Below are 12396 nucleotides of genomic sequence, written 5' to 3'. Positions count from 1 at the left end.
CGTGGATGTCACGCACCTGCCGGCGCTGCGGGGACTCCGCCGCGGAAGCCGCTGCGCGCGCCAGCGCGGCCTGGCCGGGCTGCCCGCTCACCGGCTCTGCGTGCTCTCCTGGCAGGGAAAAGTCTGAAGACGCTTATGTCCAAGGGGATCCTGCAGGTGCACCCCCCGATCTGCGACTGTCCAGGCTGCCGAATATCTTCGCCAGTGGTGAGAGAGGAGATAAACTGGGGCTAGTGGGCTGCACCTACCTTGTGGGGCTGTGTGCCCGTGTTCTCTCTTGGGGAGCTCCAGCTACCAACCCTGCAGGGACGCTGGAGGCACCCTCCGGAAGCCAGTGTGGCCAGTGCTTGTGCTTGTGCTGGGAAGGGGAAGCGGGTCCAGGTGCCAGGGCCTCTCTTGGGTTGGGTTCAGGGTGGGGCCTGACTATTCTATTCTGTACCACCGGCGAGAGCAAGAGCTCTGGCACACTCACACACAAACATTATATTGATATCTGCTTCTTCTCAAGTCCTAGAAACACTGCAGGAGTCTTTATCTGAATAATATCACCTAATTTGGGCTTAGCGATTCCCTGGGCTCAGGTTTGCAGATCACCAAGTCATTTGCCTATCTGCTGATTCTGGTGTTGGGCACATCCTGGGATGTGACGATGCTGTCTGGCCTGATTGCATTCTGGGATAGTTCCATGCTTGAACATGAGTGACTTGTGTTTCTGAGGCAGTGAAGGCCGGAGTCTTGCCTGGTGACAAAGGTCTGAGTGTCTAAGTGTCCTGTTAACACCAAGCTGGGTCAGAGTCAGGGTCTTTGTAAGGTGTATGTCAAGATAGTGGGCAGCTGGCTGGAGGCCCCCACCCAAGATGGACAAACTACCGGTATCTGAGAGAGCAGGAATGACTGAGGAGTAGTATGCATGCCCCCAAGGCAGGGAGTCAGGACTGAGCTAGAGGCACCAAGCTCCCAGCCTGTTGGAGGGGGAGGGAGCCAGCATGTGCCAGCTGTGGTCAAGCTGAGTTGCTGTTCCTGGCTCCACCCAGCTTCTCTTCTACAGGAAGGGGCAGGAACACAGGTGCTCAAGTGGACCTGGGAGGACACAGATGGTCACCTTGGGCTTGTTTTGTTCGGCTGGTGGTATTGTCCTGGGTTCCTTGTGGGCTTTGAAGGCCATGGCCAGAGCGGGCTGGGGTGCCACAGGCTGAGCTCGCTGGGGCCTGGCTGCTCCTCAAGGCCCACCATTGAACACCCAATATCAGCGTTCCTCCTACCCCCAGTGGAGAATCTGCAGTTCAGACAGGGGGAGCCCCCACCCCTGCCCTGCCTGACCAGGGGTCTCCACACTTCAGACAAGTCAGACTTGGGTCTGCCTCTCCCGAACCTTGTCCCTCCTTGGGGACATCTCCATACTTTCCTACCTCCGTGGCCAGACCCATAGGTGTGTGTGTCTATGTCACGGGCACTCTAGAAGAATGTAGGTGTGCATGTAGCTCAGGGGTTCTGTCTCACCGATTCCGGCAGCGGACAATGGAGTGTTTCCTGGGTGGGCAGCCAGGCTTCAGCATATTTCTGAGGGCAGGTAAGGTAGACCTTTGCTGCCAGTGCACAGAATGATACATTGCTTTGCATCTGGAGGTAATGGCTACTCTGTGTCTAAAGAGATACCTGGTCCGTATGCTGCACATACTATCCTGCCCTAGGAGACTTAGGGGTTGGGACCCACCCTGCTCCCTTGTTCCTCAAGTTCATGGGTGAGGCGAGGCCCTGTCCTTCTGGCAATGCAAGATGGAGAATATATGAGGAGACCTGGAGACCAGACAAATGAAAGGAAATTAGATACTCTCAAGCCAGCAGCCTCATTCAAATAAGAAAAAGCCTTCTGCCCACCAGAATATAATCAATGACTTTCCTTCTTTCTCTTAGGGGGAAAAGGGACCCAAACACCCAGGAAGACCCAAGAAAGGATCGGGGGCAGGGCACATATTCACGATGCTCTGCAGTGCTAAGCATGTGGTCCATGGTGTATGTGTGTACACACCCATGTAGAGTCCCCAGCTTGAGGGCCCCACAGCTCAACACACACTGATAGTGGTGGGTGCAGGGCGGCAGGGGAAAGAGCCTTGTGAAAAACCCTGTCCAGTGTGACGTAGGAACACTAGCCCTGCCTTTTCCAGGGACCAGAGCTCATGCTGCCACCAGTTTCAACTATCCCCAGCCTTAGACTCCCCTTGAACTGGGCTCTGCGTGTCACAAACAAAATAGAAAAAAAGGGCTGAGGTCCTAACCTGGTGGCACAGCGCTTACCTAACATGCTTGGGACCCCGGGTTTACCCCCCAGCACTGGCGGAGGGACCCCGGGTTTACCCCCCAGCACTGGCGGAGGGACCCCGGGTTTACCCCCCAGCACTGGCGGAGGGACCCCGGGTTACCCCCCAGCACTGGCGGAGGGACCCCAGCACTGGCGGAGGGACCCCGGGTTTACCCCCCAGCACTGGCGGAGGGACCCCGGGTTTACCCCCCAGCACTGGCGGAGGGACCCCGGGTTACCCCCCAGCACTGGCGGAGGGACCCCGGTGGCGGAGGGACCCCGGGTTTACCCCCCAGCACTGGCGGAGGGACTCCGGTGGCGAAGGGACCCCGGGTTTACCCCCCAGCACTGGCGGAGGGGAAAAGGACTTTATTCATTGATGTGTCCGTTTTGTGCCTATTCTGATGACTGATAGAATGTGTCAAGATTGCAGGTACAACACAGTTCTTTTTTTGTGTATGTGTGGGGAGGGCTGGGGCCGGGGTGAGGTGGTCCTGGGGCTTGAACTCAAGGATTTAGGTGCTATCCCTGAGCTTTTCTGTTCAAAGCTAGCATTCTACCACTTGAACCACAGATCCATTTCCAACTTTGTTTGGTGCCTCATTGGAGATGAGAGTCTCACAGACTTCCCCACCCAGATGGCTTCAAACCATAATCCTCAGATCTCAGCCTCCTGAGTAGCTAGGATAACAGGCGTGAGCCCCCAGTGCCCAGGACAACCCAGGATCTTGAAAGCTGACATGCATTCACCAGGACCAGCCTGCCTCCAGCTGTATACACAGACCCCCAGCAGAGTCAGGACCAAGAAGGGAGTTTGGGATGGGGGAGATCCTTGGAGCCAAGAAGGTGGAATCTGCCACTTGTTAAAGCTGAGCTTGCAGGGTAGAGCTGGGCAGAGCCCCCACCACACTTTCTCATAGGCTGGTCTGCAGCAATGTGACCCCTGAACCTTGGCCCAGACTAGGAAGCTGAGGGCCTGGCCCACCCCAACCCTCCTCTTTCTAAATGCCCAGAATCGGGGACGGCTGGCAGACAAGAGGACAGGTGCCTTGCCTGTAGCAAGTGCCCTGAAGCAGGAGCCGACCCTCAGCTTTTCGACCAGTGATGGTGACAGCGATGGAAGAAGTCCAACCGGCGGGCGGCAGCGAGGCTTGAAGCAGGAGGACGACTCACACATTCCTATCATGAGGAGAAGGTACTTGAGCTTTGGTGGCCAGGCCAAAAGGTCAAGTGGGGCATCAGCGCCAGGGCCTTCTGGAGCTGCTGCTGTGGGTCCGAAGGGTGCAGACAGGAGCGCCTGGCCCTGGTGTCATCCTCCCCTGTGGGTGTTTCGTGTGCAGGAATATGACAGGGGCCCGTTAGCCTGCAGCCACCTGGGCGTCTGCTCCAAGTCTCCTACGGGTGGCTGCTGCTTTAGGGTTTGGTCCTAAAGTAGCTTTTGCAACTAGGAATTTGGTTTCAGTTGAACACTGTATGGAGGAAGCCTCCCAACTCCTGGTGCAGCATTAACTCTGAGTGTACCAAAGGAAACAGGGGCCAGAGCTATGCTTGGTAAAGCCAGGGCCTACCTCTGGCCTGGAAGGCGGGAGGTAAGGTAGGCTGACCTGGCCACCAAGGACTTCCCCACAGCAGCCCATCACGCTCCGCAGTTGTGCACATTGTGCTGCCTGGGCACAGTAATGGAGACGTCCTAACCCTTTGCTTCTTTCCCCACAGAGTCCACACACACTGGGATGTGAATATCTCCTTCCGAGAGACATCCTGCAGGTAGGAGTCCACGTAAGCTGGGCTTTGCCCACATGCACTGGTAATAAGGAGCCTATTGCTTTGCTTCCCTTGGACCTACTTCTAGATCCTCAGGTCAGCTGTCTGTTCTCTTTCCTGTGACCATGGCCTCCTATCTTGTCTACTGTCCCTGCCAAAATGAGCTGATGTGGGCCAAGTATCTGCCAGGTTTGCTGTGTGTGCTTCTTGCCCAGCCTGGGAAGCAGGTGATAGGTGTCCATCTTAGACACTGTACTTGATTCAGGCTTCAGCAGCAACACAGCTAGGGGTTCTGAGCAGGCCAACTTTGAAGGCAGAGTACAACACATACACAGAGGGGGCGGGGAGAGGGAGAGGAAGAGGGGACTGTTTATTTATTCCCATCTGGGCAAAGATGAAGCTACTATCTAGGAGTTCACTCAACAAAGGAGGAAGGTTTCTGAAAGAGGAGTAAGAGAAGAGAATGTCAGAAAGATGGAGGTGATCCTGCAGGTCTGGACCACTGAAAGGCCTTGGATTCTAAGCCTGTTTGACCTTGCTCTCCAGGCAGCAGAGCCACAGAAAATTCTTGAGCAAGGAATTGAGCAGGTATGTGTCTGGAGGTCTACCTGCCTCACAGGTTGGGAATTTTCTGAGAAACAAAATGGATTCTGGCTGCAAGAAGCAGGGGGGTAAAACCACCCTGTACTTAAAACCACTACTGTAGTCAGTATATAGCAAGAACATGAAAAATGAATATGCATGACAAGGAGTCTGGAGTGTTAGAGTGCTCGGGGACTTAGGCTCCTGCTACTGGGGGTAGGGGTGGTCAGTCTGTTAGCAGAGCCCAGCTGTGGTTTCTGGTCAGTAGGGTGGATGGGAATGCTGCAAGAAGGGTCCAGTGGGGTGGGGACATGGCCTTAGGGGAGGACTAGCCTCCCGGTGACTACCGCTGTGAATTTATCTTTAGCTTCCCAAGATATGTTATTATTGATGTCTTTGAGAATGTCTGGATCCTGCAGTTGAATTACAATAAAAAAAATCTTCAAACTTATTTCTACCTCATTTTGGAGTTGCCAGCTCAACTGATCATTTTTATGAACCATCATGAACCTTGATGACATTTTATGAGCCTTTTACTTCAGATGCTACAGGACAAATTGTCAGTGGGCCCCGTAGATAACCCAATGGCTGTGCCTCCCTAAACAACGAGCTCTATCCCCTCCTCACATCCACCTCGTCTTGGAGGAGAGGCCCTGTGCCCTGTTAAGCATCTGTCATACTGCTGACCACTGTAGCCTGACACCCCTAAGAGAGGCCAGGCCTGTCCAGAGGCCCTGAAGGCCAGAGTGACGCTTTAGATGTGGAGATTACAGCTTGGGAGGTGTGTATAGCATGCTAGGGAGGAGTGGCAGGTGCCTACACACCTGCTACCCAGGTTCAGTATCTGCCCAGACAGGAAGGAACGCAGGCATCCAGAGCCGGGCGCCTCCTGAGTCCCCCACTAGGCCATCTGACCCATCCTGTAGTTGGTCCACCTGTCCTGTCTGCAGACTCCTGTTTGTGTACTCATCTCTGTCAATTTGTGATTTTCTACTGTTATGTTTGCCTGTCTCAATCCATTCATCTTGTCCATCTCTGAATCTCTTCCTAGGCCTACAGTAGACTTTCTGCCAGAGACCCTAGATTCTCTTGCTTCCTTCCAAATCTCCTCCTCCTTTGGCAGAATGGTCTCTATAAACACCCAGAAGCTTCTCTGGCTGTCAGTGAGTAGGAGCCATGGTCTCTAGCCCTAACTCCTTCTCTTGGCGTCCTCATCAGCTGGCTGGCTCTGTCCTGACACCCCCATACCCACACATTGTAGCCTTCTGAGACCCTCAAAGACCCTCATGCACCTTTCACCCCTGGCATACAATAATGTATGGCGGATGGTTTATGGCTTCCAGAACCCCCACTCTGATGTCAAGGACAGAGTTCATGGGCTTTCCGTCTGGTAGAGTGTGTCTTTATGAATCTTAGCAAAAAATAGCAGGTAATCAGGTGACAAGAGTAGGCTTTTAGGCTGGGTCACTTGGTTAGTGCCTGAGAGAGAGGAAAACCCCCAGACACTGGATACAGAGGCCAGTGCAAGTTCTGTTCCCCCCTGGATGACCTCTTTCACACAGAATCATGGCTCCCTAGTGCCCCGTGCCCCTGAGGGTCTGGAAGAGCGATGACAGGTCCAGGCACAGGTTTGGGTAGAAAGGCCTCACCTTCCTCCTATAGGCTGGAACAGGTTCACAGAGAACAAACTTTTCCACGGATGCTGACTCACCTGGTGTCATGGGGCATTAGAACGGGCTTTTGGTGGGGAGCAACTGTAGCTGTTGCAGCCTTCGGACTGGCCAGCCCACAGCCTCATGCTGAGGACAGCAGTTCTCCTTGACACCCCCGCATCTATGAGGATGGAGGGGATAAGCGTCTGTGCCTATTAATCCCATAAAGTACTTATTCCCCCACCTGCCCGCAGACCTACACAGGGGTGGGGAGAAAGCCACATCTGAGTCTCTGGTCTTGGGGCTAAGGCCCCCTGCACTATCTGCTGTTGCTGCAACTGATCTGCTTAGGGGCCAGCCCTGGATTAGCCCAGCTCCAGGCAGCCTGGCTAGGGGCTAGGGGCTATTTAATGAGATTCAGGGGTCTGTTCCTGGGTCACTGAATAGAGGTGATGTGCTGCTGAAGAGGCTGCTCCAAGACAGGTGGGCTAGGAAGGGTTAGGGTGGGGCTGGAGGCTGGGTACAGCTGCGTCTTCCCTGGCCTGGCTTTGGCTTCTTGTTGCTCTCTTCTCTGCTGACACGGGTGCTCAGAGAACCCAGGGGTAGGGTATCCCACCTCCTCGCTCCCTCTCCATATCTGGGTAAGGTATGTAGCTAATTCAACAGAAAGGACAGAAACTGAAGGAACAAAGTTAAATACATTTTCATTCCAAGCCTAAGGGGCCTAACAGTCCCAGGACAGCAGGGTCCTGGGCATGGCAGCACACGACTAGTCAACTGTTCTTGCTTTCATGTGTGAGCAGTGTGTGTGTGTGTGTGTGTGTGTGTGTGTGTTACCATTATGTTAGTGCTGCATGTGTGAGCATGTGTCTTTTTGGTTGCAGAACTTTGGTTTGAACTCGCTTTCTTATTTAAAAGAAAATAGGGTCTGGGAGGTGATTGCAAGTTTTAGCCAAACAGGTTTTGCCACATTCTTACCTCAGGATCTGACAACATGTATATGACAACTTGTGCTCTCTGTGCTTGTCCTGCAGCAGACAGGATACCTGGCCACCAGGGAGGCCGAGAGTAGGGCAGAGGGCATGCTGGGAGGGATCACCCTGGTTCTGCTGGCAGCTGGGAGCTTCACTTTGGTCTGCTGGTCGCATGTGCACATGTGTAGCTTCAGACGACTCATGTACAAGTGTGCTCAGGTAGCATGACACATGTGCACACTGCTCTCAGGCTGTACACCTTATGCTCACGCAGGTCGGGCAGTTGCTGGGCCAGGTTCATGGCACATGTTGGTGCTCACGGTCTGGCCTGTCTTGCTCTGCTACAGTCAGGACAGCAATCTTCCCACCCTCATATCCAGTGTACATCGAAGCCGTCACCTCGTTATGCCTGAGCATCCCAGCCGCTGTGACTTCCAGAGAGGCAGTGTGGAGCTTGGCCTGGGACCCACAGGTGAGGAGCTGGGATTCCCTAGGGTGAGTGTGCGGCTGCAGAGCCACAGCAGCTCAGCCCTCCCTCCTTGAGTCTGCTCAGCAACTCTGGCTTCCTTGGCAGGCAGCCAGGAAGGCAGCAAAGGAGGTGGGAGGTGGGAGGCCAGCTGTCCCCCTGGGCTCCATGTGATAGTAATTGTGTTAATCCCAGCCAGTCCAACAGACTCAGACAGTTGAAGAGGAGGGAGCTTCCCTGTGGCTGTTGGAGAGGGCTTTGGAATAGTTCAGGCCTACAAGCCTCTCCTCACAGGGACAGAGAGCTCAGAAATGCCCAACCCAGAGTGCCTCCGAGAGGCAGGAACATGTTCGCTCTCTCTCCCTCTCCCTTTTTCTCTCCCTCTCCCTCTCTTTCTCTCCCTCTCTCTCTCCCTCCCCACCCCTTTCTCTCTCTCTCTCTCTCACACACACACACACTCACAGCATGCCCAGTCCTGGTCTTGTCTCCTTGGGGTCCTGAACCTGTTTGCAGGGGAGGCAACTGATCCAGGGGCTTCCAAGACCACCAAGAAAGCTAGCTCCTACAAGCTCACAGGCGCTAGGAGCAGAGCAATCCGGGACCATAGCCTCCCCTGAGTGGGCAGTGGAGCTGCAGTACGTATACACGGCTGAGTCTCAGAGGCCTTAGAGGATTTCTGTTGTGAGATTTCACTCTATGGCTACAGTGCTCAGGAGGGCTGGGTGAGCAGGGCTCCTTGCCCTGAGCAATCCCCATCATAGCCCCATAAACCTGAAAGGCTGGGATAAAGGAGGCACTAAGCAGGCAGCTGATAAAATCGAATTGTCCATTGATCACCGAGTACGGAAGTCCCACCATGATTGAGCTGTTCTGAGCCCGCAGGCCCTCCCCCATTCCTTCCCTGGAGATCTCCAGGACACAAGCACTCCTGAGTGTGCAGGCATATGCTTGTGCATCCTGAGGCTTATGGCCACCCCATACATGCAGCTCCCCACCAGGTGCTCCTTCAGCTGGCCAGGCCTTTGTCCCTCTTTACAACATGTGCAGGGTTCACACAGCAGTACACAACTGCATGTGTTCACACACACACGAAGACCTCAGGGTCTTACCCCAGTGAGGGCCTCCTGGTGTGTTGGGGGGGGGGGTATCTTTATGTGCAATGGACACTTTGGGCCAGAAAACATTTCACCACTGGGCAAGGAGGGTCTAAAGAGATTCAGACACAAGGAGCTCAGAGTCTTTGTTGTGACTTGCACATCTGGCCTTGGGCACACTTGACTATTTCTTGTGGCTGGCTCCTTGGTGGTATCCCTGAGTGCAAGGGGGTCATGGGGCTGGGTCTCCTATGCGGTGCCCTCACACTAGATCACCTTTCCCAGACTGACTCCAGCGTCCCAGGAGTGGAGATGAGGTACAGAAGAGGGACATGTATTCCCACTATTGAAATGGGGAGTCTGCTATGCTCAGAGACCTCTCACCTAAAGGGCGTGTTGTGGGAAGGGTTCCCAGCTCAGGTGCCACCTCTCGTACCTGCTGGGCTCTGACATGCTGCCTCTTACCCAAGCGGCCCCTGAAGACAATGACTGCTATCCATCTTCTGGGTATATCTGCTCTAATCCATCCAAGCAGTGGGGACTGACCCTCTTTTTTAGGACAGAGCCTGGGCTGGCTGTTCAGCCTGGTAGCAGCAAGGTGGCTTGGATCAATAAGTTATTAGCACCATTCTGTCAGTTGTAATGTGGAGATTGATCGGAGCTCTCGCCACACACTTCCCCCAGTCTGATAAAAATGACAGATTAAAGGAGTAAGAAAAGGAATTAGGCTCTGGAGCCAGCTTTGGGGACCATAGTTTTGGAAGCCCCATTTGCCAAAGTGTCATGGAGGGTTTGGGTCATTCAAGGGGCAGCCTCTTACTGCCCTCTACCAATGAAGATGAAGCTGTGAAAATAAGCAGTAGAAACAGCAACATTCAGCAGAGATGCAAGCCTTACGGTCAGGAGCTCAGGAGAGATGAAGTGGCAGAGTTTGGTCCTGAGCTAGAGATAGGTGTTATGGGTAGTTTGGGGTGTGAAACTGTGACCTGTGGACCCTAGAGAGGACATGTGGGAGATGGGCCCGCTCTGGTGACCGCATGTAAGGCTGTGCATAGCAGATGACCTGCTTGGGGTTAGGGTTGGCTTGGCTGGGCAGGTGTAGCAGAGTCGGGGGACTCTGAGGGAGACCTGGGCCTCTGGTGCCAGGGTTGGGAGGACTCAAAAGTGGGGGGGGGAGGGTGATGTATGAGATGTGCCCTCACCATGTGCTCTCTCACATCTGCCCTGCTATATCCTTGGCCAGCTGGACATACCAGCAAAAGGCCTGGGGTCCTAGGTTGGGCAAGGCCATAACTACTTACTAGAAGCGAGGGCACTATTGAGTGGTGCTATCCTATTGAGTGGTGCTATCCGAGGTCCCAGGCTGAGCGAAGGCAGGAGAAGCTGCTCTCCATCAGCCTTCAGCTTCTGGTGACACTCACTTCATTCTCTACAGGTGACCTGTTAGGCAAGAGGCTGGGTTGCTCACCCTTTATCACCAGCGACTGTTCTTCAGAGAAGAAGGCCCGAAGTGAGTCCCCCCAAGGTGGGAGCTTGACCCCACGGTGGGGGGCAGGGACCTGGAAGGGGAGAGACACCTTAGTCCCAGACAGCTCCCTGGAACATGGACAGGGGTTCTAAGAGAAGCCCCTGCCCCTCCTCTCCGCACTTCTGAAGGAGAATCCCCTCACAGCCTTACCCACTGTGCTCCCCCAACACAGAGACTCTGCTGCTCCCGGACCTGGGGCCCAGCATGGCCCCCGAGGACCACTACCGCCGGCTTGTGTCAGCCCTGAGTGAGGCTAGTCCCTTTGAGGACCCTCAGCGCCTCTACCACTTGGGTCTCCCCAGTCATGGTATGTGCCCCTCAGTCCCCTCTCCACCTACACACTGGGATACCCCAGAAGAGGCCCTGGTAGTTTGAGAGCTGAAACCAGGACCACACTGGATTTTATCCATAGGCTCCCAGCCCCTGTGGGTGGGGGAGAAGGTTCTTTCAGGACCCCTGCCCTTATCTACAAGGGCTTCACCCATTCCATCCACCAGGTAAAGGTGGGAGGTTGCAGTTTTAATAGGCCTCCACGCCTAGTCCTCCTCACCCCCACAGCAGTGTAGGACCCAAGTCCCTGGACACTGACTTGGTCAGACTCTCACAGCTAGGGGATTTGGGGGTGGGGATCAGGGATAAGGCAGCTCAGAAGGGCAGGGCCAAATGGTAGCTGGAATGTGGCCATCTTGGAAGCTGCTTCCCTTTGCCGGGCCCCCTCTCCTCTCCAACTTGTGCTCCATTCTGTCCACTTGGTCATCACTGCCCCCAGGCACAGCTGACACCCTGTCCAGCGACACTCTGGCCTGGGCCCACCAGCTCTGCCAGGGGAGCTTGGGTTTGCTGGCTGGCTGGAGGGCACCAGGAACAGCGCAAGATTTCCTTCTCCTTGCACAAGGCAAGGTCCCTAAGGGTACCTCAGGCACCAAGAGCCTGAATAATTCACCAAATGTTAATAATTTAAAAAGATCTTCCTTTTTAATTGCTTTCCCTGCCCTGCCTGGGGCAGGCTCTGCTGGCCTGTGCAGGGGGAGGGCCAAGAAAGCAAAGGGAGCAAACTGTCAATCACCGCTGCTCAGAGCCACACCGAGTGGGCAGATGGGGCCACAGGCCCTGTGGATCGACGTGGCCGTGGCTGAGCTGGCTGAGCTGGCTGGGCTCTTCTGGCTGGCTCCTGGAGGCGGGCAGGCCCACCTCTGCCTTTCTGGTAATTAATTTATAAACAGGCTGAGTTAGGGGTTGTGGAGACAGGCCTGCTCTGGGGGAGTTAGAGGTTGAGCACCGTTTGCATGCTGTCTCCTGCATCTGCACCACTGTACTCACTGTGTCGGGTGTTCATGCTGGACAGAGACCGTGCGCCACCCGCCGCCAGCCGTGCTTGATGGGGCTAATACGTGCTCAGCTGCACTTGCGTGACAGGGTATCAAATCTTCCTGTCACCTGGGCAGCCCCAGGTTTGAGACTCACTCCCCACTCCTGGACTCATTCCAGGGACGTCCGGGACCTGGCTTGTACCCTCATTCTTGGACTTTGCACAACTCTTTCCTACTCAGACAAACTCAGCCTTAGCAAACTCCAGTTGGCTTCTGGCCTCGGGGCCTTCCCTCCTCCTCCTCCTTCTCCTCCTCCTCCTCCAGCTTACCTAGGTCCATCTTCCCTACCCTAGGGCTGCTCTTTCTCCAACCCCAGAGACAGCATGGCTGGGGCACCCGGGAGAGGCCCCCAGCCCCGCTGACCAGCATGGGGGAGGCCCCTGACTCACTGCTGTTGCCTTCCTGCCCCAGATCTCCTGAGGGTCCGGCAGGAGGTGGCGGCCGCAGCTTTGAGGAGCCCCGGCACCCTGGAAGTCCACCTGCCCCCCTCCCTGGGCCAGCGCCGGAAGCAGGTCCTGCCTCAGCCCCGGGAGGGCGCGCCTGCGTCGGCTGCCCCGTCCTTCTCGGAGAGGTGGGCTCCGGCCTTGAGCAGGCGTGCTGGGCCGTGCTGACCCGGGGCGGCCGCGGGGAGAGCGCTGGGTCGGCGCCCGCCTCGGTCCGCTAATTA

At 55.4% G+C, this 12396-nt stretch overlaps 1 protein-coding gene across 1 annotated transcript in view; it reads left to right on the top strand.

The window, feature by feature from the left end:
* Nucleotides 1-119: 119 nt before the first annotated feature.
* The window catches only part of Samd11 (sterile alpha motif domain containing 11), a 14715-nt gene continuing 2438 nt past the window's right edge, over nt 120-12396 (top strand). The window contains exons 1-8 of the mRNA XM_013013919.1: nt 120-207; nt 1915-2013; nt 3313-3494; nt 4016-4066; nt 7619-7743; nt 10267-10356; nt 10532-10666; nt 12141-12323. Of these exons, the coding sequence (XP_012869373.1) occupies nt 136-207; nt 1915-2013; nt 3313-3494; nt 4016-4066; nt 7619-7743; nt 10267-10356; nt 10532-10666; nt 12141-12323 (937 nt within the window). The 5' untranslated portion in view covers nt 120-135. The remainder of the gene's footprint in view (nt 208-1914; nt 2014-3312; nt 3495-4015; nt 4067-7618; nt 7744-10266; nt 10357-10531; nt 10667-12140; nt 12324-12396) is intronic.

This window comes from Dipodomys ordii, unplaced genomic scaffold (genome assembly GCF_000151885.1).
Source record: "Dipodomys ordii isolate 6190 unplaced genomic scaffold, Dord_2.0 Scaffold22, whole genome shotgun sequence".
NCBI classification, from domain to species: domain Eukaryota; kingdom Metazoa; phylum Chordata; class Mammalia; order Rodentia; family Heteromyidae; genus Dipodomys; species Dipodomys ordii.
This window is presented reverse-complemented; position numbering and strand designations above follow the sequence as displayed.